Source organism: Phyllostomus discolor, chromosome 1 (assembly GCF_004126475.2).
Source record: "Phyllostomus discolor isolate MPI-MPIP mPhyDis1 chromosome 1, mPhyDis1.pri.v3, whole genome shotgun sequence".
Classification (NCBI taxonomy): Eukaryota; Metazoa; Chordata; class Mammalia; order Chiroptera; family Phyllostomidae; genus Phyllostomus; species Phyllostomus discolor.
In genome coordinates, this window is record NC_040903.2 from 176,511,986 (window position 1) to 176,538,757 (window position 26,772).

General features: G+C 38.5%; 1 protein-coding gene across 10 annotated transcripts in view; it reads left to right on the forward strand.

The window, feature by feature from the left end:
• Nucleotides 1-26,772, forward strand: part of MAP2K5 (mitogen-activated protein kinase kinase 5) — a 254,584-nt gene that overhangs the window by 35,028 nt on the left and 192,784 nt on the right. For all 10 annotated transcript variants that reach the window (XM_036009526.1, XM_036009501.1, XM_036009506.1 and 7 more), the window contains 5 exons: nt 2,337-2,406; nt 5,790-5,830; nt 6,829-6,896; nt 14,351-14,399; nt 21,388-21,452. In XM_036009526.1, the coding sequence (XP_035865419.1) occupies nt 2,337-2,406; nt 5,790-5,830; nt 6,829-6,896; nt 14,351-14,399; nt 21,388-21,452 (293 nt within the window). The remainder of the gene's footprint in view (nt 1-2,336; nt 2,407-5,789; nt 5,831-6,828; nt 6,897-14,350; nt 14,400-21,387; nt 21,453-26,772) is intronic.

Here is a 26,772-nt window from a genome sequence, read left to right on the forward strand (position 1 = left end):
CAAACCCAGTATTTCAGCAGGAGAAAATGTTTCCTGGGTTTGGAAGAATTGTAGAAAACAAAATACAAATCCTGTCTACTTGGTTTAGAGAAACTGGCAAGTGGCATACTTAATGTCATTACAGTGAATGAGTTAGTTATATAGTATAAAGAGATGTTTATAGATTGCTAAAAAATTCTTACAATGATTATAAAAATATATATAGTTTACCAGTTGATTTGGCACAGGTCAGAAATAAAAGGGAAACCATTCTTTTAAAAATATGTATTTTAATCCTTACTCAAGAAAATTTGTTTTTCATTGCTTTCAGAAAGAGAGGAAGGGAGAGAAACATCTATATGAGAGGGAAACATTGATTGGTTGCCTCCCGAATGCCCCTGAATTGGGGAACAGACCCACATCCTGGGTATGTGCCCTGACCGAGAATCAAACCCGCAACCTTTCCGTTACGGGATGACGCACCAACCAACTGAGCCACACCAGCCAGAGCAAAGGGAAATCATTTTTTAAAATTTATTTTGTGAGGTAAATAAATAAAGTTGGAAAACAGGTCAATTTCATGCATGCAAGGTTTTATAGTAGGAAAAAAATGCATTGCCCCTGTCTGACCCTTTCCATTGGAAGTGGTTTGTTTTCAGCCTTGACCACAAGCACCGGTTGCAGACAACTCGATAATTAATTTGTTAGATAAAGCATAAGGATATTTTATTTGTTTTGATTTTAGGACTGTGGTGAAGTAGTAGCTGAAATTACTAACCCATTGTACATAGCAGTTAATTAAAGAAAAGCATTAACTATAGGTGAATGCCACCGCTGCTGTTGTCTTGTATCAGTATAAAAAGGCAGTAATTTTTTTGACAGCCACTGATTGGAAAGTTGCTCGCAGCCTTCCAGAAGCAAGGGGGTACATGCTGTGGATCAATAACCGGCAAATTTTCCATTAAAAAGAATACCTGAGCAATGTTCCAAATAGCCACTGGCATCTTAATTTTCCATGGAAACCTCAAACACTGGTGTGCTGGGAACAAGTCATTTTCGGACAATTTTTCCAGACTACTTGTTAACAGTTATTGCTGTCCCAAAAGGTTGACAGCCTGCATGATTGATATTTCATTTACTTGTCATCACTGGTTGAGTAATGGCGAGCACTGTATTTCTGTGGTTTTAAGGAATAGAGTCTCCTGAAAGACATGCACCTTAGAATGTATTCCAGAGAATATCACGTGTGTTTATGCTGTATGTATATAAGTTTTTACATACATAGAAGGAGAGGATCAGGTTCCTTTACAGGTTGGAAGCCCTTGGAGAGCAGGGTACACTTATGTCAGTTTGTGTCTTTCAGAAATTCATCTTCACTTTGTTTTTAGGGCCAAGAGCCTTAGCCTTATGAACTTATGATTTCTAAGATGATGTAAAAATAATTCTCTTTATTATTAAGGAAAAAACTTGATCTTGTAATAACGTAAAGTACATAAGAACAATAAGACCTATATATATATATATCTTCTAAAAAGAAACTTAAGAGTGTCATCAAATAATGGTCAAGGAAAATTTTTCTGAAAAGTAGATGTTATATCTACTACTACATCTGTGGGTTTTTAATATAAAAACAGCAAAGATTAAAGGGGAGCCCTGCTCTGCAACAGCCCCTCAAACACGAAACCAGTCGCTTTCATTGTTGATATTTTGCCACCAGGAGCCTCACTTTGTTGTTTGTCAAGTTTAAGGATGTGAGGGCCCAGGAGCAATCTTCAGATTGGGTGGACATAGGCTCACTGATGAGCTTATGATGAACTGGGCCGCCTTTTTATCTGATGGTCCTGTCATCTTTGGATGGATCATATCCTGTTTGCTCATCCCACAGTCTCTATGACCTAGATTTCCATTATCTGTGAATTTTATACACAAATATGAATATGTGTGATTAGTTGGCAAAGAAGTCCAAGCTAAGTGTAAGGCATCTTTAGTTTGCTTTGCAAAATCCAGGGAAAAGAATAAGAGGCAATTTGAGAAATTTTCACTAAAATGCTTTGTGTTTTTTTAAAAAAATACATATCATTTTCAAAATACTTCTACAGATCAAATACTAATCAAGTCCTAATCAACAATTTCACTTTTAAAGATAAATGACAGCATGGAGGCTAACATGGCACTGGGCTTTCAGTACTGAATATTCACAATTGTCATTTTAATGTGCAAATGGGGGACAGAGTATTCTCGTGGCTGATTTATATGTACCAGCAATTTTCAAAAGTACTATGAGTTAAACAACCCATGAGTGCCGGTGCCAGTATTCACATATTACTGAGTAATCTCTTCCTATAATCTCTTTGCAGTATTATTCCACAGTAATGGAACAGCAAGTAAATGGACAGCTAATAGAGCCTCTGCAGATATTTCCAAGAGGTAATGTTGAACAAATTCTAATCAACAATGATTATTTCAGTAAACTGTTTCATCAACAGTTATGTTTTCCAAAGGTTTAAATGCACATAACATGATGTTTAGCTCTTAATTTGAAAAAAAAAAAAAAGAAGAAGAAGAAGCATTCATTGTCATGGGGATTGCAGCCTATATCGTAGTTATGGCAAATAAAATATCTAATTTACTAGAGTAAATTAAACTAACTAGATTGTTTTTTTGTTTTTGAAGTACATACTTACATTCGCTTAAAGAACTCTTTGGGGGTCTGCATGGTTTCTAAACCAAGGCAAATGAACGACTTTAATTTTGGGTATTTGTAAATTGTGGCTCATGATAGCAGCCAAAGCTGCTGTTTGGAGAAGCTTTCAGCCCGTACAGAAGCTGAGATTTACCAAGGAGCCTTAGGAGAGAATTTCTGATAGAATGTTTGGTGCTTGGTTTTGAGGGGTGGCATTTTCTAAATAAGGGAAAGTCCTCATAAATGGGGATTTAATTGTTAAGTCTTCAAAAATATAAGGTGATTAAGGTAAGTCTTGGTGAATCACCTGGCAAGATAGCATGCTTTTTCCCTTTTAGGTTGGTCACTACTGACCTTATATCAGATATGAATGTGTCCCTGTATAAATGTTCCCTTAAAATCTGAATAATGGAGAAAAAGAACCGCTTCATTACATAAACTGCTAAGTCATTACCCATTATACATTGTCCCACTTGGAATCCCCATTTTCCAACTGATGGAACAGATAAGGAAATTCTCTAAGTAACTCTTCCAGAATAACTTAACTGAAATAATTAAAGGTTAAACTTAGTTTTGTTAACTGATAATTGTACAAATAATCATGGTATGAGTTTTCCAATTAAACATTCTAGACTTTCATTACTGATAACACTACTACTACTGCGTTAAGTTCCATTATTTCCAATTTTCCCGACACTTTTGCCTATTAGGTATTATTGTTTTCATTGTGTGAGAATATTGAAGTTCAGGAAGGTTCAGTAATTTCAGAATCACGCAACTTATAAATGGTTAATGTATCGTTGGAGTAAGAAATTTTTTTAAAGATTTTATTTATTTACTTTTAGAGAGAGGGGAAAGGAGGGAGAAAGAGGGAGAGAAACATCAATGTGTGGTTGCCTCTCACATGGCCCCCAGTGGGGACCTGGCCCACAACCCAGGCATGTGCCCTGACTGGGAGTTGAACCAGCGACCCTTTGGTTTGCAGCCCACACTCAATCCACTGAGCTACACCAGCCAGGGCTGGAGTAAGAATTTTTTTAAAATATAATTTGCTGAAAGTAGAAGGACATGCAAGTTAAGATACAGTAGTGTGTGGGGTCGTTTGGAGGGGTTTTGGGAGTGTGGAGTAGAGTGAAAGGATCCTGAAAAGAAGAAAATGAATGGGATGTGTCACACGTGTTCCTGGCGCAGAGCCTGTTAGGCCCCAGTAAATTATTAAGTAAAGTTCTTCCAAGCTAAATTTACATTTTTAAAACTAGGAGATTCAATCACTCTTCCCTTATGGATTTTTGTGTTTGTTTGGGGTTTTTTTTGTACAGCATGTACAAAAAAAGTTGTACAACTTTTTTAGTTTTTTGTGTTCTTTTGCTTTTGCTTACTTAATTACATCATATCTAGATAAGTGAGATTATGCAAACTTGTACAACTAGGATATAGACATATTGGGTGTATTAACAGGGTCTACATAGTTGGTTAGAGGCCCCAGGCCACCTTCTGTGGTCAGGCCCCATGTTAAGAAGAATCTGTACACAGAATAGGTGAGAAAGACAGGAGGTCAAGTTTCTGTTCTAACATCAGATGTTCTCATTCCAAGTAGGACAGTTGCTTTGGATGGTAACCACCAGCTTGTAGCCAAGTCCTTTCTGTTGTTAAAAAATATGTTAAAAGTTAGTAAGTATGAAAATTCACTAGCTTTATAGTAACTTCTGACTTATAACTTTAGGGAATATGAGGTACTAGGTTTTTGAATACTGTTTAGATTTTCAGTTATAAAGGTTTAAGAAGCCAGTTGAGGAAAGAGGCAGAAGTTAAGGTAAGCCATGAGTTGATTTAACTTTATCATATTTTTCCCCATTATCATTTAACCCCCTTATACCCCCCACTCCTCAGCAACCACTACACTCTTGGGGAAAAACAAGAGCTGATGCCTATCTCTAATTCCTTAGTTAGCCCCTTTCTTATTAAATGAAGTTTTCTGAATGGACTGGGTACTTCAGTGAAAACACTGTAATGCTGTCTTAGGAATGGTCCCCCAAGGACTGAACATCAAATATATGTGACTGTTGTTTTGTTCAAAAATTTAATTTCCATTTTAAGTAAAGAAGATTTGAGTCCTGATTTTAATGTATTTTAGGAAAACAAATAAAAATTCTTTATTAAGATTTAGATATATTTTCTAGAAAATAATAAATTTGAGTACACTTGAAATATACAAAATCAAAGCTACTGATGGGCTTTGTAATTATTACTCACATTGTTATTATTAAATAGCTGTATTTCTTGTTGCCAGAAACAGGAAACATACATGTACATCTGAGAAAGGAGAAAAAAAATCAAATTCATCCTTCCCCAAACAATCTATCAAAATTGACAGCCCCTTAACATATAATATGTAGGGCACTGTAGTTTTCCGATGGAAGCAGCCTGTAACACGGGCAGGAAGCTTTTGTATTTTTAACATCTGATGAAGAAGCATTTGCTGAATTGGAAAAATACTAACATCTAACTCAGTATGGTGTCAGGAAATTAATATTATTTTTCTTGGCACTGCTTTATCTTTAGACTTAAATATTACCAGATGTCAAGATTTGCAAGAAATGTCATGAAATTAGTGATATCTCTGTATTTTAATAAATTTGACTGCTTATTGCTGTGCAAACTAATAGTATTCAGACTTGAATATTCCATCTTAGAATCTCTAACAGTCATTTTGGCATTAAAAGACCTTGTTCCCACTCCTCTGCTCCCCTCCAAAACCTAGCGATTTTCAAAGTAGTTTAAGTGATAGCAGATATACAATATAATAGAGTGAGGAAAGGTTGCAGAAATTTGAATTATGAAAGGAATTTAATCATTTTAGCTCAGTTAACTTGATTTTTACATGTTTTAAGCAGAAATTGGAATTTATATGAGGTGGTGTCAGAAAGCTCTGTGCATTTATAAATGCTCACTCCTGCAAGTTAAAAACCCTGGTTCGTAATTCCCACTTTGGGTCTTGGGAGCCACTTTTCAATCATTTCTCTCTGCTAATTTTGGTGTCACCCTCATTTCTTTTTAAACGATTCATTTTGAGCAAATTTGTAAATGGCCCTGATGTGTTCTACAATTTAGTCAATTACTGTTTCAGCCTGCAAGCCTCCTGGGGAACGGAACATACATGGCCTGAAGGTACAAATTTCAATAATTGTTTCAGTAAAGTTAGATGGATTTGTAATGCTGTGTTCCACTTATTGAAATGTCAAATAAAACTGCACTTTCTCAAGCTCTGACAAGCGATCTCTTTTTTTTTTTTTCTTTTTCTTTTCTTTTTTTGTAAATGGAAGGTGGAGGGGGATTTTTCTGTAGTAGATGCTTAATATGTGTATATGTTTGGATACAGGGGTTTTGTTGTCATGTGTTTTATTATTTGGAATTGTTTTGTTGGTCTGTTTCTTCAGAATGATCCTGGGTTCTGGTCTCCACAAAGATTTACTTACATGAAAATATAGACTTCGTTTCAGTGATTAATTAAGCACATAAGCATAGTGCGTACAGATTACCCACCTGTCTCGTCTTTTGACATATTTATGCTAAAAACATATATCTATTTGATGTCTTTTAATTGTTCTGTGTATTTTGAATTCTGGGTTTCTGTTGAAGGCTTTATATTTGAAAGAAAAGCTGACTTTTAGATTCAAACATTTTATAATTAATTACTTGGATTCATTTTTTAGTGAACATGGAACATTCTACAGTGTTCTGCTTGGTTTTAGAGCTGGATGGATGTGACATCTTGAGGTTCAGTACAAACCCCTGGATGTATTCTTAACGCGCTTTTTTGAACATATGAGGCTTGGTTTTTTGCATGTGAAACAAAACAAAACACTAAATGGAATTTTTCTCTAGAATTGAACTCAATTCTAGACAATGGATTAGAAATTTTCCCCATTTATCTCTCCTTTTCTCCAGCACTGTTTATTTGAGTAATGACAGTAATGGAGTATTACGTAATATACAGGTTGTATAGTTCTGTAACCTATATACTAAATAGATTCGAACCATGGGTCTGTCTGGCAACAAACTAATTAACCTTCATAGTGAAATGAGAAATTTGTGGCAAATTATAGGTTAATTAGAACTGTATCCTCCGAACACAAAACTGATCAAGAGTCTTTCTGTACTTGCAGGTGAATACCCGGGCTGGACCCTCTCAGCACAGCAGCCCAGCAGTCTCGGATGCACTTCCAAGCAATAGGTAAGGACAAGCGAATGATATGTGCCCATACTTGTGATTATTGCAAAGCTGGGGAGAGGGGCAGTGGAGTGGGGTTGTCACCTCTTCTCCTGAAGACCAAAAAATGTGTATGTGGCTAAGAAGAAATTTGAACAATTGGGTAACCCTACCTACATACTGACTGAAAAGAGAAAACCTGCCTCATAGAGAAAGATGAAATTCAGTGTGTTAAACTGTTACTTTTGGTCTACGGAGTGATTTTCCTTCAGTTACCAAGTTATACAGGAAATTCAGTGATTTGATTATTTTATGCCTTGATGGTCTGGTTTATGAATTATTTAATGCTTGGTTTTTCATCTTTTAGCAGTATCTTAACCAGAAAGAGGCAAGGAACAAGTGAAGTGGTAAAATTTAAATTGATCAGCCATGTTGCTCATTTTTGTATCTTTGGTTGCATAGGAGATTGAAGCTATTTTGGAATGAAAATAATTTCCATGAATTCATAGTAACATTGCCCCACACTGCGGTGGATACTACTAGAGACTTGAGCCTTTTAAAATGTGTTTTTTTGACAGGCTTGAGAACTTCCAGACCCTCACAGTGCTCAAGTAGAAGGAGTGACCAGCTTCAGTTGATAGCATTCTAGGCCGTCTCTGTTGCACATTCAGTTACTCAGCTAGTACACATGTTCTAGACCCCCACAACAAAGGAAATAATGCAGTAACGCAAGTCACACATATTTTTTTGGTTTCCCGGTACATATAAAAGTTATGCTTACACTATATTATGGTCTATTAAATGCGCAATATCATTATGTCTAAAAATGTACAGAACTTAATTTAAAAATAATTTATTGTTACAAAATGTCAACCATCATCTGAGCTTCGAGCAAGTCCCAATCTTTTGGCTGGTGGGGGGTCTGGTTTCGATGCTGGTGGCAGATGACTGATCAGGGTGGTGGCTGCTGAAGGCTGGGGTGGCTGTGGCAGTTTCTTAAAATGTGACAGTGAAGTGTGCCGCACTGATCGACTCTTCTTCTCACGAATGATTTCTCTGTAGCACGTGATGCTGTTTGGTAGCATTTTACCCGCAGTAGATCTCCTTTCAAAACTGGAGTCAGTTCTCTCAGACCTTGCCAGCTATTTTGTCAACTAAGATTATAGAATGTTCTAAATGTTTGTTGTCATTTCAACAGTCCTCTCATCATTTTTACCAGGAGGAGATCCCATCTCAGGAAACCACTTCCTTTTCATGCATTAGAAGCAACTCTTCATTCATTCAGGTTTTGGCTTGAGATTGCAGCAATTCGCTCACATATTCAGGCTCCACTTTCAATTCTAGTTCTCTTGCTCTTTCCACCACATCTGCAGTTACTTCCTCCACTGAAGTCTCGAACCCCTAAAAGTCACCCATGAGGGTTGGATTCAACTTCTTCTAAGCTCTTGTTAATGTTAATATTTTGGCCTCTTCCTGGGAGTTGCAAATGTTCTTAATGGCATCTAGAATGGTGAATTACTTCCAGAACATTTTCAGTTTACTTTGCCCATATCCATCAGAGGAATCACTATCTATGGCAGCTATAGCCTTACAAAATGTATTTCTTAAGTAAGAGTTGAAGGTCAAAATTACTTTGATCCATGGGCTGCAGAATGGATGTTGTGTTTGCAGGCATGAAAGCAACATTAATTTTGTGTACATCTTTATCAGCGCTCTTGGGTGACCAGGCACATTGTTAATGAACAGTAATATTGAGAGAGATTTTTTTTTTTTGCATAGTAGATCTCAACAGTGGGTTTAAAATAGTCAGTAAACCATGTTGTAAACAGATGTGCTATCATCCAAGCTTTGAGGTTCCATTTGTAGAGCACAGGTAGAGCAGATTTAGCCTAATTCTTGAGGGCCCTAGGGTTTTCAGAATGGCAGATGAGCCCTGGCTTCAACTGAAAGTCACCAGCTACGTTAGCACCTAACAAGAGAGTCTGCCTGTCCTTTGAAGCTTTGAAGCTTTCAGGCTTTCATTGACTTCTCCTTTCTAGCTATCTCTTGAACACTTAGAGGCAATTGTAGGATTATTAATTGGGTCTAATTTCAATATTGTTCTGTGTCAAAGAATAGAGAGGCCACAGGAAGGAGGGGAAGAGAGACAGACAGACAGATAGACACATGGACACAGGGGAATGGCCAATCAGTGGAACAGTGAGAACACACCCATTTATTAAGTTGGCTGTTTCATGTGGGTGTGGTTCTTGACTCCCCCAAACAACTACAGTAGTAACATCGAAGATCACTTACTACAGATCACCAGAACAAATACACTAATAATGACATACTTTGAAATATTGTAAGAATTACCAAAATATGACACAGACACAAAGTGAGCAAATGCTGTTAGAAAAATGGTGCCAGTAGACTTGATCAACACATGGTTGCTGCACACTTCCCACTTGTAAAAAACACAGTATCTTCAAAGTAAAATAAAGCACAATAAAGCGAGGTACGCCTGTACTTGAAGATGACCCTGTGAAGGTGATTGCTCTGCATGTGTGTGTGTATTCACATTGGTGGCTGATAGGCCAACATCAAACCACAAAAGCCTTCCATTCTTTGCCCAGATTTTCCTGGGTTTAGGGCTGTAGCCAGTATTTACACAGCCCTTCATCAACTGAGATGCCGTTTAGGCTTCTGCTTGCCCTTCTATACCTCTCCTTTCCCTCCTAACCCCGAGTCTTGGTTCTGGTTTTGGTTTTTTTATCAGGGGACTTCACTGTATAGGTAATTTAAAGTCTCTCCTTCGGACTCTGTCTTTATACTTCTGTCCCCTCCCCAAAAGTCACTTCCTTGACTGTTTTATTATGGTGTCGGTGTATCTACGCATCAGCTTTCCTGCTATGAACACAACACCCTTATAGGGTGTTTCCGTCTTAAGCAATTCATTCTGTCTTAAAACACAGCCTGGTTGTTCGCCAGTGGACCATCTGTCTTGCGGGCATGGGGGTAGGTCTCTTAGTTCTCATCCAGGGACTCGGCCCTGTGGCTTCTCTTCCTGCTTCCTGAGCATGTGAGCCATGGCCCAGCAGAGTGACAACATGGGGACTGAAGGTCACTTGTTGCACTCAACTCAAAGAGGGCAGGGCACTTAATTACAACCACTACTTCCAGAAAAGATGTTGTTCACACAGGCTGATCATGAGCCTTGAGGAAAAACCAGGACTTTCCCTGGTGTTTTAGGTCAAATCTTATCATGGCATAAAAAGAGGATAGAGTTGAAAAGAATTGTAAGATAGAGAAGAAGCAGGATAACTTTTTAGTTCTCTCAGACTTGGTTTTAAAAACATGAGTGAACTGGCTTGGCTTTTTAAAAAGTGTCATTTATATTCACAGAGTTTTATGAAGTCTTCGGGTAGGACAGAGGCTCTCTGATCTAGTGGTTCTCGGCCTTTTGTTGCAGCATCTTCCCATAGGGCGTGACAGCCTCACTAATAGCAACAGTAGTTCGCCCCAGTAGTGATTTCTGTTATGGCAGGAATGCAATTTGAACAAGTCCTTCAGGTGACTTTAGTATGCCACCCTGGGTTGGCCGTGTTCTGTGCCCCATGTTGATAGCTAATCAAAAGTATTTGAGTGCCTTCTTCTTCATTATGCACTATGCACTAGGAACACAGTGTGGTCTTTCTCCTTTGGAGCTTGCTACCTAATAGGCACACGGACAAAAAAAGTCCAAATATACAAATAATTATACTTTATAATGTTATAAAGGAAACAGGTAAGTTTTGAAGGGAGAGCACACTAGGGAGGAATATGTCTAAATTTAGACTGGGTGCTTTGGGAAGACTTTCTGGGGAAGAGTGATCTTTCCCAGAAGGATGAGGATGAAGCTGCGTCAAGAGCCAGAAAAGGGCCTTTCAGAGGGAGGGGAGAGCATATGTGAACATCCTGGGGTGGAGAAGGAGCTCAGCGTGTTGGCAAGTAGGCCAGTTTGCCTGGTGCACAGGGAGGGGTGCTGAGCTGGGGAAGGTATGGAGAGAGGAGAGGAAAGCAATAGGAGTGATGGGAGAAAAGGAGGTCGGCAGGAGCCACATCGTGCAGGGCCTTGTGTTTGAATTTTCCGCAGTGTATTGGCAGACCATTAGATGACTTTCAACAGGAGAGTGCCATTGCCAACTCCTTGCCTGTGATGTGCAGAATGAGAACGAGAAGCCCAATCTTTCCTGCTCTCCTTAGATGCTTGACTCACTCCTGGCCGGGTGGTCATCCAGGCTCTTCCTGAACAGCTCTGTGGCAGGAGTGCACTCTGTTGGCTGGGGCAGCCCCTTCCGTTTTCATGTACTAAATCTTAGGATGTTCTTTTTTGTGAGCTGAGATTTGTCTCCCTTTACTACCTATTCATAAAGATCTGGTTCAGCCCTCAGAACAGGGCTGTTCTCTCTAATAGGTGTAACTCTTCCAGTCATCTTCCCTCTAAACATACTTCTTCTAGATTTCCTCTCTTGGTAAATGCTCCCATATCTATTCCGTTGCTTACTCCAGATGACCTGCCAATATCCTGCGCTACCTCTCGGGGTTCCCTCAGCCCCACATCCAGTCAGTTCCTACACTTGTAGGTTCTGCCCCCTGAGTCACTCTGGAGTGTGTCTACGTGCCAGCACCCCAGTTGCTGCAAAGGTTGTTTCGGCTCTAGATCACTGCTACAGCCTCCTAATCCTTTCCTCCCTCCAGTCTTGCCCCACTGAAGTCCCTCCTTCACACTGCAGTCAGAACTGTCTTGCTAATGTGAGTTCTAAGCCCATCATTTCTGCTTTCACTGCTTCTCACAGTCTTCAGGGTGAAGCGTACCTCTACAGCCAGTGAGCACTGGCCCTTCGTATGTGGGTGCTCAGCCCACTCCAGCCGCCCAGCCTGCCACTCCTGCTCCTTCTTAACTGACATTCCAGGTCTGCTGATAAAGACAGGTGCCCTTAATGGATCACATTTTTTCTTTCTCCCTGTTGGGTTTTCACATCTGCTGCTGCCTCTTTCCTGCTTTTCTCCTCTTTTAACCCCCTCTTCTGCCTTCAGTCTGGCTAACGTTGGTCATCTTTGAGGAACAAAGCGGTTACTTCTCCTAAACACCATCCCTGATTATTACGTACTTCCCAGTTTACACCAAGTACCCCTTCTATGAATTCCCATAACCCCCTTCTGCTTGCTTCACTGTAGCAGTTAGCACATTGTATTATAACCACCTCTGTCCCCAGTAGATTCTGTGCTCTTTGAGGGCAGTGACTGTAACATATTCGAATTGGACAATGGGAGGAATCGTGCTTGGGGCATAGGAGATAGTAATGCTTGAATGAATGAATGGATGAATGAATGAATGAATGAACTAGCTAACTGCTAATTAACTTAGATGCCCTTTAAGCCTTATCTCTGGATTAAATTCTCCGAACTCATTCAGCCTTTCTGATATGACATTATTTCTAGACCTCTCACCCTGTTACTCTTTGGCTATCTCATTGTCCCTCTTAAAGTGTCATAACTAGGTTATAATTGTATCACATTTAAATTTTAAAAAGGTTTTAAAAGTGGTTTTTAAAAGTCACTGCGACCATACCAGTGAATAAAATATCAAGTCAACTGGGGCACAAAGAAAATGCCAGAATACATAGAAATACTTTTTTTTTAACCAAAGTTGGTAACCAGATACTGGCATAATGAATGGAATCAGCTTTTTCCTCTGTTACCTCAGAGCATGAATTGGCCTTTGCCTTAGGTGCACGACTGCTATCAAACTGAGCTTACTAATCCACGTGGTGTTTCTAGGCCATAATTATGGAATTCAAGTCCCACTGCCAAGGCAAGACCTTTCCCAAACGTCTTGATTTTCTCTTGCTGTAAAATTAGGATGATTAGACTTTCTGTATATCTACCTCTGGTGTTAGAAGATTGATGAAGTTGTACCAAGGAATCACATTTTTTTTTTCTTGCATGAAAAGTACTTTATAAATGCAGTGAATCAAAATGTTATTATTTTGAGTTGTATGATAAAATGGAATCTGTGGAGAAACATTTCCCAGGCATTGTTTGGTAACTTCTGTTTTTGCAATAATTGCAACTATTAAATTGGGAGTTATCTGTGGAAACAGAGAGATCTAAACATTTCTCAGGAAAAAGAGTATGTATTTAAGAGAGGTAGACTGACTTTGAGCAAGGTCTGTACCTTAGTGGGTGTTTTGTTTTGTTTTGGTTTTGTAAACTAAGAGTAATTATATCCCACAGGCCAGTTTCTTTAAACTTCTGCACAGGTGTATAGTTATTGTAAGGATTAAATCAGGATAGTAATAGTGTTTAGCACTGTGCCTGGCACATGGTCATCACTCAGTAAAAGGAACTGCTATTATTGTTTTTTTTTAAGTGGACCAATTTAAGGCAGCTGTTTATTTTTTGGTATATGTTTCAGCTTTAGTTCCACTCTAGAAAGTTCTTAACTGCCACTTAGGTACATGCATTCTTCGACTTGGGAGGACATTATTGAAGTTTAGAACCATTGGTTGAGATCATGCTTTATAACATCTGGGAAAAGTAAAGACTAAGGCTTCATCGTCTGCATTTGACCATAGCAGAAGTTTAAGAAGTATTTAGTAAGAAGAACAATTACAACTGGGAATAGTGAGTGTGGCCAAATTTTAAATCTGAGATTTTCTCAAATATAACATTAGAAGTGCTGAGTCAGTGTGTGTGCGTGTGTGTGTGTGTGTGTCCAACATATGGTAACAACCAGAACAGTGATCACCCTTATCGGACACTTAGCACATGCCAGGTTGCTGGGCTGGGCTCAAGGGTGGAATGTGTAGACAGGTAAGTTGTGATCTGTGTCCTCAAGGAGCTTTCAGTCTTGGGGCAGGTGTGGTGGGAGTAGAGACATCTATCCGTACCGACGAGTAACACAGGGAGGAAGGTTCCTTCGGAAGTTGAGGTTCAGAGGGAATAAGGACTGTGTCCCAGAGCACACAGCTGTTGAGTACCAGGAGCTATTTCTGCCGCACATTTGCTTTCCAGGAATTGAACTTAACTCTAACTGTAGTAAAAGATCAGCATTTAAACCATTTTATCTTTTAAAGTTCTGTAATCTTTGCTTGTTGTGAACATTCTAAGAGTGCATGGTTGAAATACTTTGGACTTGGCAGATGAAGAGTTCACATCAAATAGCCACTGCAAGGCTACCCAGAGGCAGCAGAACGAACAGCCAAACGCAGTCGCTGCAGTAGCCTGCAGTGCTCCAGCTTCCTTTTGACTGTAGGTGTCTTTATTACTTAAATTACTAACGGGGTTTCAGTCACTTTATTAATAGCTTTGCCATTTGGCCAGTTACTTTGAAAAAATATTGTACAAGAAGGATATAAAGAATGCAGTCCCTATATGTATGTTTTACTCTGGAACTTTCAGTGGTGTTCAGAGGGGTCGATCTTACCATTAAAAATTATGTCTTCCCTTTTCAGCTTAAAGAAGTCTTCTGCTGAACTGAAAAAAATATTAGCCAATGGCCAGGTAGGTGTCATTACAGATTAATATTTTCAGATAGTAGTAACTTATTATTGTCTAGTTTTTGTGTCCATAAACTTAACAAACAGATAGGGTCTGTGAATTCCTTCTTGTCATAAATGAATTACATGGCTTAATTTGATTGGCAGAACAATTTGCAGCACGTTTTTCAAACTGTGCTAATGGGTTTCACTCCCAGCAGATTGAAGTACCATGCACACACCCTGCTGCCTTCTCAGTTCAAAAAAAGTCAATCAGTTCTGAACAAGTGTGTCAACCCCACGGGTTGTCAAAACGGCCCTGTGTCCTGAGGTGACTATTTCTCTCATTATGTTTGGGGAAAAAAGTAAACCAAACTGTTACTTTCTCACCTTAGCACAGTTCTTTTGTCCTGAGACTAACACCGGCTTTTCAGAGAAATAGAATAACGAGAGATTGTTGGCATTTAAAATTCCTGGGCTTCAGGAGCCCCGCTCTGCCTGGTCGACCGGCCACCTTCCAGCAGCATGACCCAACCCCCCAGCCAGAAACAAACAGGCCTGCGGGCCACTTATTCCTCACTGATTCCGGTTCAAGTGAATGGACACATCTGAAATAGTGTACTGCTTTTAAACATACACTGGTAAATTAAGCTACCTACAGGGTCCTTGATTCTTCAGTAGCAACATAAATGCGTTTTAATGTTTGTTATAGAGGAAGCCCTTTGATAGCCTTGGAGGCAGGCGCCTGTCCATTGCGATTAAGCCTGCCTATTAGGCTCTATTGACTGAGACATCTGTGTCACTGCAAATAAAAGACTCTTATTGATTTTCTTAACTGCTGTTCACTTCCCGTCCATGTTTCGAAGGCTGAAATCTTAATTATCTCAGATGCTTATTCAGTGCCTTCACACGCTGACCTCTCCAAGCCTCATTGGCATTTCATGAATCAAGGACTTGTAGTGGAGCATGTCAAGAAGACAAAGCGGGGTCCTCATGCTTGTCCTTTACTATCACCTGTAACTTTGTGGCCTAATAGATTTGTATGCCTTGAAACGGTGACTGTGTAGTGGTGCTTCTGGGAGCCTTCCTTATTTAGCGCACAGTCCCTTGAACACAGTCAGAAAAAGTAAGTTGATGTGGTTTTGACATCCAATCATCATCCAGAGTGTGGATTCTAGTTCTTCCACATTGTATGTACAGCTGAGGGGAATCTGGCGTTACATGTGTAATCTATGCGGTCTCAGAATTTTAGATCGTATTTATCTAGTATTTTTAACTTTAAGCAGTCAAAGGTTTGTTTGGATTGAGGTTCCCCTGTGTGTCCCTCTGGTACTCTGCCTGTGTTCAGAACCAGTATGAAACAAAACTGGACTAAAAGCAGAAATATTGAGCCTAGGATGTTTATTTATCTTCAACATCTTATTACTAATTGTAATTTATGTATAAGTCATTTGTGTTCTTCAGCTGGAAAATATACTTCAAAATTGACATAAATTAAGAAGCTTTAACTACATTTGTTCAACTCAGGCAATGGAAAATAACCTGTCATAGATTCCCCTTTCAAAAATGAAAAAGAGTTTATTTCTACTGCAAAAATAAACATTCAGAAATGTTTCTAGTGTTTTGACACCAAACCTACTACCATAAATATCTTAATGTTCTTGGTTTTGAGGTTCTCTTCAGTGGCGGATGTCGTGGCAGTGATTTCTGACACTTGAAGATTGTTTATTGCTTTCCCTTGGGAATGTGGTAACCCCGCATTAAATAGGGTGGCATTTCTTTCTCTTAAGGATTGGCCTTTTATATTTTCTTTCATTTACAAAGCAAACAAAACACCCCCATACCACCACTATTGAAAATCTTCAAAATACCTTTTTCTTCTACTAATTCCTCAATTTGCTGGTGCGACAGGGTAACTAAAGAGTGAGCGAGATTGCACTGCAGCGCGGTAATGTGCACAGTTGTGGGCATCCATAAATTTCTGGGCTGAACACTAACGCCACTTGATATGGAAGATGTAAGTCACATTTAACGATACTTTAACACTTGAGCGTAGTTTTTTGTTTTAGTGGTTTATGCTCTCAAGCATTAATAATGATTTGCCTTTCCACTAGCCTCCACTTAGATTTAATAAGGAATTCATATTAATCATTAAAAGAAAGGGACATGATTCTTCAAGATAATCAAATATTGACAGGTTAGAAATAGCTTTCAGCCTGGGTTCATTGATATAGGTTATGTGATATAAATATTTATTTCTTTTCTGTCACTCAGAGTAAATGCCACCAATTGATTCCGCATTGATATAGTGTCAACAGTTCATAAGAAACATTTGACTGGCTTGTGTTTTCCGATTAGTCTCTGCTCTCTAAAGTGGGATTTACTAAATCTCTCCAATTGTCTGCTCATAGAGTGTGACTGCTTTCTGAAACCATTATTGCTTCGATTTGTGAAGCAAAGGTCTAGTGATAGGACTAGTTTCTAGCAGACCTTTACATATAAAATAAGGATTAATTGAGCATTTTTATTTTAATGATTTATCAGCAATAGGTACTGATTCTTCTTAACATAGGCAGACAATAAACAAAGAATATTTTCTTTGTTGATCCATAATTGAATTCCATTTCATTTCCCCCATTAATTTCATTAATATTATATTAAATCAAGCACTTTTGTAAAAAATTTAATGTTTAGTGTTTGGAATAGAGACACCATTTTTCTGTTGCTGCTTAAACAGGATTCCTTTTTTTCCAGCTCTAAAAATCATAAAGTATTTTTGGCATGTTTTACTTAGGACTATAAATCAGTACCAATTATGTGTTTTTTGAATGTTTTTCCCACTTCAGTTTAACATTGGCCCTTGATTTGAAACTGATTAAAAATGGCTCAGTGGGTCAAATTAAAGGATTTAAAAAGTGCACAGTTATTTCAAGTATGTGTAACTTTGACCTTTGCATTTCTAAAGTTGTTTTTCCTCATTTTATGTTTTAGATCTTGTAGGAGATTTTGTGACAGTATTTTTTTATTCCTCATAAATCAAGTATAAATGTACTGACAAGTCACAGATCTAGAACTAATTCTGATCTTGCTATATTTTTTTGCTTGTATTTTGAGAACTTCAAATGCCTTTGGGAAAGTTTTTGTGTTTCAAAAAAAAGGCGGAAGAAAAATAGGTATTATACTGTAAAATTAGCTTTAAAACTAATTCTTACCAGCACATAAAACTCTTAGATTCTTACAGCTCATCTTAGATTCCATATGAAAACCAAAACATAAGTGAGACTGTGTATGTAAGTCCAAACTACACAACTCCTCTACCCACACACACATAACTTTTCCGCCCTGGTTTTCATGTTTGCGTTTCTTCCACGGCGCCCGCCTCTCTCGCAGCTGGGGCAGGGCCTGGTGCCAGCCTTTTCTCCCAGGTCATTTGCCTCCTCGGCAGTTGACATGTAACCATAACTCTCATGTCTTTTTCTTCCTCCATCCACCCTCACCTCTGTCTGTTAGTTTGTCTTTTATGTGCTTTTTAAAATTTTTATTTAAAATTGATTTTGGTGTATTTATTGAATAAGAATTTTATTTCACCTCTTTTCTATGTAAAGAACTATGTGATTTAAAAAGCAGTTTTCTTCTTAGACACAAATGCTGTACCTAACAAAATTGCTTTTACCTGGTGAGTGCCCTCCATCTGATGGCTTTTCCTCCTGTGGGCCAGGGACCGTGGGTCGGGGGCGCCCCTCCATCCTGACACGGGAGGCCAACTGCTGAGGCGGAGCCTCCAGAGGAGCATGTGCAAGACTGAGCTCTAGCCCTGACTGGCTGTATAACCTGCGTGAATGAGGCTTCATGCTTACAGCGCTGTAAAATTTTGTGCTTTTTATGGTATCTGGTCCTATGGTATTTAAATGTACTCTGTGGCTTTTAAAAACACCACTTGTGCATCATAATGAGCGCTCTTCCTGTGTTTCATTTTGAAAAGCTGGATTAATGTGCTTCTCTAAACTAAAAAGGCAAAAATGTTATTAGCTCTTTGTTGATTCCTTTAATGATTTTTCATAGTTGAAATCAATTAAAGTAATACATTTTGATCAGAGCTATGAAATTCTGAAAATTTTGTTTATAATCAATTCATGAGGTTTGCTCTAATAGTTTTCCCTTTGTGAAACTTTTTTTACATCAATAATGTTCGTGTACCATATAAAATTATAAAATTCAAACAAATAAAAAGAATCTGGTATTTCAAAATATAAAAGTCTATCAGTGAGTTCATAGGTCAGACAAAGGTCTATAGAACTTTAATAACATTGTAGGAACACTTTACCCATTTTTTTATGGATACTGTCTATTTAAGTGATATTGTTCTGGAATTTGTTCAAAACCATTTTTATCTTTGTTTTTTTAAGATTTTATTTATTTTTATTTTTAGAGAGGGAAGGGAGGGAGAAAGAGAGAGAGAAACATCAATGTGAGGTTGCTGGGGGCCATGGCCTGCAGCCCAGGCATGTGCCCTAACTGGGGATCGAACCTGCGATGCTTTGGTTCACAGCCCACACTCAATCCACTGAGCTATGCCAGCCAGGGCTAACCATTTTTATCTTGATGCAACATTTACAATCTTCCTCATTATCTGAGGTATTCCAAAAATCTATCCTTGAATTTATTTACATAGTACTTAGCACACACATACACACACAACATACAACATTCCTGATCTCTGACTATTTGGGGTACCCACCACTCCTGCGCAGGCTGTAGTACTGGGAATGCTGGGGGTGGTGGGGGTGGGAGGGGTTGTTTCCCTTCTCTTCCCAGCCTGGTAGGCAGTAGAGGTAAAAATACTATGTGTCGGGATTAAAATGGTTGAAGCTGCTCAGAGACATGCTCTACTTATTCCTTTGCCTTCTTTTCCCCCAAAAAAGGCCACAAAAATCAAACACCCTCCAAAGTCCTAGGTCTATCCCAGTGTATCATTGGAAATGTGGAATATCAATATGTCTGGGTGTGTATATTTTTCTGAGCGGAAACTACTGGTCCTTTTACCTGGAAGGCCCTGACGGAGTAATGGAGGTGGAGGGGACATGACCATACTCCACAGCTGCAGCCTGTTTACCCTTAAATCTCAAGTGCCGCTAATTCGGAATTTGTGGACTCGAGTGAAATACCTCTCTCCTAGAAATTTACTTCAAAGTGTGATGATGGCGCAGCTTGTTGGGCAAGCTAATGGTACAACTTAGGTTGTTAGAGTCATGTTTAGAATATTAGAGAAATATTTCAAAGGAATTAGCCTATTCTACCCACCAGTAGATATGGGTATTTACATACATATCCTTCATCCATCAAAGTCAACCCAACAGCAACTCTGTTGGTGTAGCATCTCGAGTTGCTTTATGTGCTCTTTTTCCCTTTAATGCTGTCTTAAAGTCTATCATTTGGTCCAGAATAATGTGCTCTTTTCTTCATACCACATCTTCTGCACAGGTTAAAATACTTTTTAAAAAATATTAGTAATATGAACATAGTGAAGAACAGAATTTCCCTGAAATGGGGAAATAGTTGCCAGTTTTTCTGACTTGTCTATCACTTCTCCACTGACCCAAAATATGGTAATTAGCTAATAGCAAATTGCATCAATTAGGTTGTACTACAATTAAAATGGGTGTAGAACTTACCTTCACACATTTTATCTGCCAGTATTCTTTTAGGGATTTGGCAAATGGCTTGGAAGGGAAGCTGGTTCTGTTACCTGCACTGTGCTTCCAATTACCACAGTTCTCTGAAGCTTCAGCCTCAGAAATGTATAGAAGAAAAATATTTCCCTTGATAAATGAAGCCTTGCTTTATTCAATTGGTGGAAGTGTAGAGTACAGCAAAATAGTTAAAGCTTTACTATAATGGTCTGAAAGCAAACTATTTTTTTCCAGGTGATATTGAATTAAAAACTCCATCCATTTTCTGCTCATGCAAGGCAGTTCAATTCCCTGGAAATTGATTTTTTTTCCAGGGCTTAGTATGGCTTTTCCCAAGCTTTAGCTATATGGAAAATAACACTTTTATTGAAGCTACTTAGTGAATAGAGTTGGCAGTTAATTTTTAAGCAAGTGGACCAGTGTGTAGAAAATTACTGAATGCATCAAATATAATCTGATAAATAATTATTTAGGGAGTTCTTTGAAACTCTAAAACATTATTTTGTGAGCACTAAAATAATTCACTACTATTTGTGATACAAGTGAGAGTAGTATTTATGGTATGAAAGTTGTACAGAACCTGGGGAAAATGTGTGTGCTGTTTTATATTTTAAATTATGGAAACAACTTTATTAAAACCATATGATTTTATTAAAATCATAAAATATGTATTTTCCTTTATAATATTTGACTATATGTGTATTTTCAAGTGCATTGATTTGGTACTTTTCTGTCAGCATATGATTTCTACCCATTTACTGCTGTATACTAATTTATCATTTCCAAAAAAAAGCCATATGTACTCTAGGAAAATCACCCACATTACTCAGTTTGTTTAGTGTTAATTATGGGGTCACCTGAGGACTTTCCAGGGGCTGATCTATTTACACACCATGACTTAGATTACTGAGGGCGCGTGTGTGTGTATGTGTGTGTGTGTGTGTGTGTGTTGTCCTCCCAAGTTTGACTTCGCTTCTGTGCGGCGCTCTCGGGCATGGGTTACGTGCAGTGCTGGAGACTGTGTTGATCGCTGTCTCTGACCTGACCCTTTTGAGCTATGTTATATCATTCCATTTTGACACCTTTTATCAAACTTTAATGAAATGACCCAGGCAAACAAATTGTCATTAAACTTTCCATCACTTTGTCCCCTGGTATCGTCTTTTATAAATTGGACAGCAAATGTTGTATTGATCTTCTCGTTCTTGCAGCTGAACTTGAAATGACCCAGACTGCTTGTTGTTTATGGCCCAGAGTTGCTTTTCCTTGACATTTTCATCCACAGCATGACACCCTTTTTGTTTTTCTTTCTTTCTTGTGGAGATGAATGAACAAGACATACGATATCGAGACACTCTTGGTCATGGCAACGGAGGCACAGTCTACAAGTGAGTAGTGAATTTCGTTTAAACTTTCTATCACTTTCGCCTCATGTGGGTATCCAAGTTCTCCTTAGCAGAGATTTTTAAGTGACCACCAGAGCTTAGATTTTATTTCCACATTTGACTCCCAAATTCTGCAAGGCATCTGTTTTCTCAGGAATTGCTTGAAAAGGTGCATTTATATAGCCTTTTTTAATATTTCTGAGTCTGCATCTCTCCTGGGTAAGCCATTAATAGTCCACCATTAACAAGTGTACCTGTAACTGGCCTGAAGTTTAATACATTTTTTTCTTTGCTCTTTAACACTATGATTTTTTTTAACTTGCTGCCACCCTGTGCTAGTCCCCTGCCTATTTACAGCTATGCCCAGTAGAAGACAAGCCTTAAAATACCACTGCTTTGCTCTGTGTCGACACTCTAAGTTATTAAAAAGCCTTCTTCCTGTTGTATTTCTTTCTCTCCTTACCCTACTCCCCTGAGAGAATTTCTACACATTGATGAATATGTTAAGTTATAAAATTCTCTCAAATTCCAGTTGCAGTGATCCTACCCTAAAGGAGTATTCATTTTCATATTAAAAAATGCTAACCATAAAAAATAGTTCTCTTGACAGGGAAGTCTTTCTCATGCAGTAGTGCAAAGTTTAAACTACATAATGTAATATCTGGTACTTAATAGTCTGCAATGGTGTATGAAAAATATTCTACCAGGAATTAAAAAATCCATACTCTGTAAGAAAGCCCCGAGGGAATAATAAAGCTTTCCTCCAGAGAGCTGTTTTCCATACATACGCTAACCTTGCAACACGTTGCGATTGCGTTTTTACCTCAGATGTTTTATGTTGATATTAATATGTGTTTTCAAAGTTGTAAAATAATTTATTTTCTAATTGGTTACTAATGTTCTTAGAATTTTTACATTCTAACCAGCTGCATGAGTACAGATAAAAATTGCCGTATAGCCCTATGACCATGAAGGGTCACATCCTAAAACCCCAGAAATACCTCCACATGTAGGTGCAGTTTTGCCATAGAATTGGAGTCCTCAGGCTTAAAAGCTCCTTCAGGGACATCTGCTCTAATCCCACCCAGGGCTTCAGTCCTCTCTGCAAGTAGAGCCAGGACGGGAGTCCTTTCTCCTGAATACAGTCCTTTAAGAAGTGACATTTACATATTTGGATTATTTTTCCCTACAGATGACTGGGTACTGTGAATGGTTGCTCTGAATGTTAAGTGCTTCCACTGTGGTAATTCAGAGAATTAAGTAATGACATATTTCTGGTATAGACCTTGGGTCTTGCCTTTAAAGTGCTTGATGGCTAATGTGTCTAATGAGTTGGAGGCTGCTATTGGCCTTCCCTGGATCCTACTAGTATCCCTTCCCATGCAGCTCCAGTTCTGCACAGACAACACCTCTTCATTTTAGTCTGCTCCTCCTTACTTTTTTTTTAAAGATTTTATTTATTTTTAGAGAAAGGGGAAGGGAGGGAGAAGGAGAGAAACATCAATGTGTGGTTTCCTCTCATGTATCGCCTACTGGGGACCTGGCCCGCAACCCAGGTATGTGCCCTAGACTGGGAATCGAACCAGCAACCCTTTGGTTCGCAGGCTGGCACTCAAGCCAGTGAGCCACACCAGCCGGGGCTCCTCCTTACTGTTATCTGACTTGAATTTTTACCCTGTTCTTAAGATTCTTGGGTTCAGGGACCCTTAGAAAGGAAAGAAAGAATGTGTACACTCTGATTTCCTTCTCTTGAGTTCCCCGAAAGGAGAAGTTTTCAAAGCCTCAACGTTTCTTCTTAATGCTTTCGTGCTGATAGCCAGATATAATAACACAGGAAAGATTTCTAGCTACTCTTTGGATTCCTTTTATTGGCTTCAGATGGAATCCAAAAACAGTTAGACTCCTAATGCATTCCTTCTTTGTGCTGTTTCACCAAATGTTAACTGTCAAGCGTGTTTGTATTTTTGTAATTGAAGGCCTGTTGTGAATTTACTATCCTGGTTTGTTCTGGAAGGGAGAAAACACAAGACCACCAAACCCTAGCAGATAATGTTTATTAGAAATAACACTTTAATGTTAAAATTCTGATCTTTTACCTTAAAACACAGGTTTATATATAAAAAGGGGGATACAGGGAAATTGAAATAACATGCCCACCCAGCAAAGAAAATTAGAATAAAATTGTTAGTATTTTTAAATATTATTTTTAACTGTGATAAAATACATATTAGATAAAGTTTACCCTCTCAATCATTTTTAAGTCTACAGCTCAGTGGCATTAAGCACACTCACATTGTTCTGCAACCATCAGCACCGTCCACCTGCAGAACTCTTTCCATCTGGCAGATCGGACCCCCTGTGCCCATTAAGTAATAACTGCCCGTTCCCCTGGATAATGTTGTTTTTAGCAAGAAGCATGGCTACAACTTCTTTGATTAGGGCCACAGTATCCAAGGGAATGTGCTCCCACATGCCCGGAGCCCAGGTTCTTTAATGTGCCAGAATGCTGCAGTGATGTTAGCGATTTATCCTGAGTTCATTTAGCTACCATTTCTTAGGCTCAGTACGCATTATTTTAAGATTTAATGTTTTTGACAGTGGTTGTCTATGGAGGGTGAGTGGCAGCATTATGATCATTTTAGTGCTTTTATTGTATATTTGATTTCTTATAAGAAAAGGACATTTCAGTTATCATGGTGCCCAGGTGATTCTTAAGGGGAAAGGGCAGGAAGATACCAAATTGCATAACCACTTGTCATTGGTCACTGGCCTTCATGTCTTCCTGGGCTTCACTCTGTGTTGTGTTTATGTCCCTGGCTTTTAGTTCAGCACAAAGAAATAGTATAATCATCAAGAAATGAAGATTACTTTACTAAAGTCTCTATAAAATCAAATGTTTGATGTGTTATGATTGACTTTCTCCTACACTATGTTTACCTTAATAGTGTTGACTATAAAAATTGTGATTTTTTTTCAAACAAAATGATTACATTACGGGCTATGCTACATAAACTAGATGAAGAAAATATTGGAAAATCCACTCATTGGTAACAAAACTGCCTAATGGGCCTATTTAGTTTTTTTCTTATAAAGTATAATAAAGCTAATAAATGCAAAGCAACAGCTTAATATTTCAGTCTTATTTGCTTCACTTGATGGGATGTTGTGATTTTCAGGGGATAAACTGCAATATATATTATTTAATAGTTGATCACGTTTTCATCCCTTAAGTCTGTATGTTCTCCCCAGAAGTGCGATGTGAAATTCTGGGCCCAGGCATTTGAACCAGACGTGGAGTCTGTGTGTGATCCCCTGCTGAGCTGCTCTCTGCCTTACGATAGTGACCTAGGCAGATCCTCTTAAGTTGGTATTTCTTGGATTACTGATTTGGGCGAAATGGATCATAAAGGAAATACCTTAGACTAAAATATAGCCCAAGGCTAGGAGGCAGAATAATTTAGGAAAAGGAAATGAATGCACTTTTCATTATTGCTCCATTTACCAAAGTGCTACAGGTTGTTCCAAAAAAATTATTCAGGAAAAAACACATGTTCTATTTCCCTGGGAGAGATTCATAGTGAATTTCAAAAACTTGGAGAAAGTGGAGAGCAGTATGTGTTATGGTTCAGTGTGGGGGCTCTGAGTTTTGGAGCCCTGCCTCTGCCACTAACTAGCCATGTGACCTTGGGAAAGTCGTATAATGTCTTCTGCCTCAGCTTCCCCATGTGTAAAACAGGGATAATAGTAACATCTGCCTTACCCAGTAGTTAAATGAGATGATCCGTAGAAGAGGCTTACCGCTGACTGATGCTGAATGTCAGCCACTGGTGATGGTCAAACTGGTAACAGAGAAATCCTCAAGGCCTGTGCTTTCTGTGCTTCCTTGGCCATGGGATTCCTTTTCTGAGATACACCTATGAACATCTCACAGAATCAGAGTCGTGTTGAATTAACTTTGAGAAGTTCTACATTATATTATATGGAATATACTTCTATGTTTTCTTCTATTCTCTAGTTGTCTCATGAATATAATTTATTGTATCTTACATTGATGTTTTTGAAAGTTTCCAAGTATTTTTTCTTTTGTCATGGTCGATGTCATTCATTTCTGTAGGAGAGCTGGTATGATGTTAAGCCCATTTTACCGCTGGAGAAAGCCGAGGCTCGCATTCCCATGACCATTCATTCGTTCAGTAGCAGAGCCCAGGCTCCTCGCAGCTCCTCTGCCTCTCACTCTGTGTTGTTCCCCCAGGCAACGTTCCTTCTCAAGGTCAGACAGAGTCCATTGTGTTTCCTTGTATTTTGTAGTGCACCCAGCTTCGTCCTAAGGATAGAATAGATGCTTTCTTTATACCCGTTAGCTGAAATGGAATGAGGCAAGTGGAAGTTTTTACAAGCAGGTTTTAGTAAGGCTCTTTAACTGGTCCTTCCCATATCTAGCTTATTTTAGATCCTTCTTAATTCAGACACTGCATAATTCTTTTAGAACATGAACCTAAAAGAATAAGGAATTTCTGAACTAAGGGCATATATTTAAATGAATAATCCTCTTTCAAATGTTAAAACTTTGAGTACTTAGCACTCATTAACCCAACATATTAATTAATGTTCTCTTTTTTTGAATAGTACTTCACATTGAAATGAAAGTACTTAACGGTCTCAGTTCCTTTGGAAACATTCTCTAATAATGAAGGCCAGTCACTCAGGTTCTTTGCTCCCTCCTCACAGTTTGATGGAGTCACTTAAGCTTTGGTTCCAGAAGTGAAGTAATGTTTCATTCTTAGGACTTAAGTCATGGTATGTCAGTTAACCAGCAAGCTCTTAAGGATCATCTTTATATTTTTTTCCTTAATGCAGATTATTCAGGCTAAGACTCAAGTTATCACTTTGTGGCCATGTATTCTACTCTCTAGGTGTTTAAAAACAGTAATGAATTTTCTACCTCCAGCTGCTTCCAGATCTAACCTGGATTTGGGGTAGAATTTTTCAGTGATATGATGGGTAGCATATATGCTATCTACATGGTGTTTTAAAGATTGGAGATATGCCATTATTTAAGGATTAATTTGATCATATCTAGAGACAAAAAGAGGGAGGGGTTAATAATTCTCAAAGGTGTTGGTCTCTTCTCCTTTATGTTGTCTTATCTATTTTATGAGATATTCGTTGGGCAGGAGGGTGAGGATGGTCCTTGGAGATGGTAACTGACATCATGTGAACTATTAAGTTGTATTCCACCCTTGTGGTGTGACTGTACAGGCTGACTAAAACATTACCTTTGTATTTTGGACCTAGAATTATATCAGCTAAATGGTATATTTTA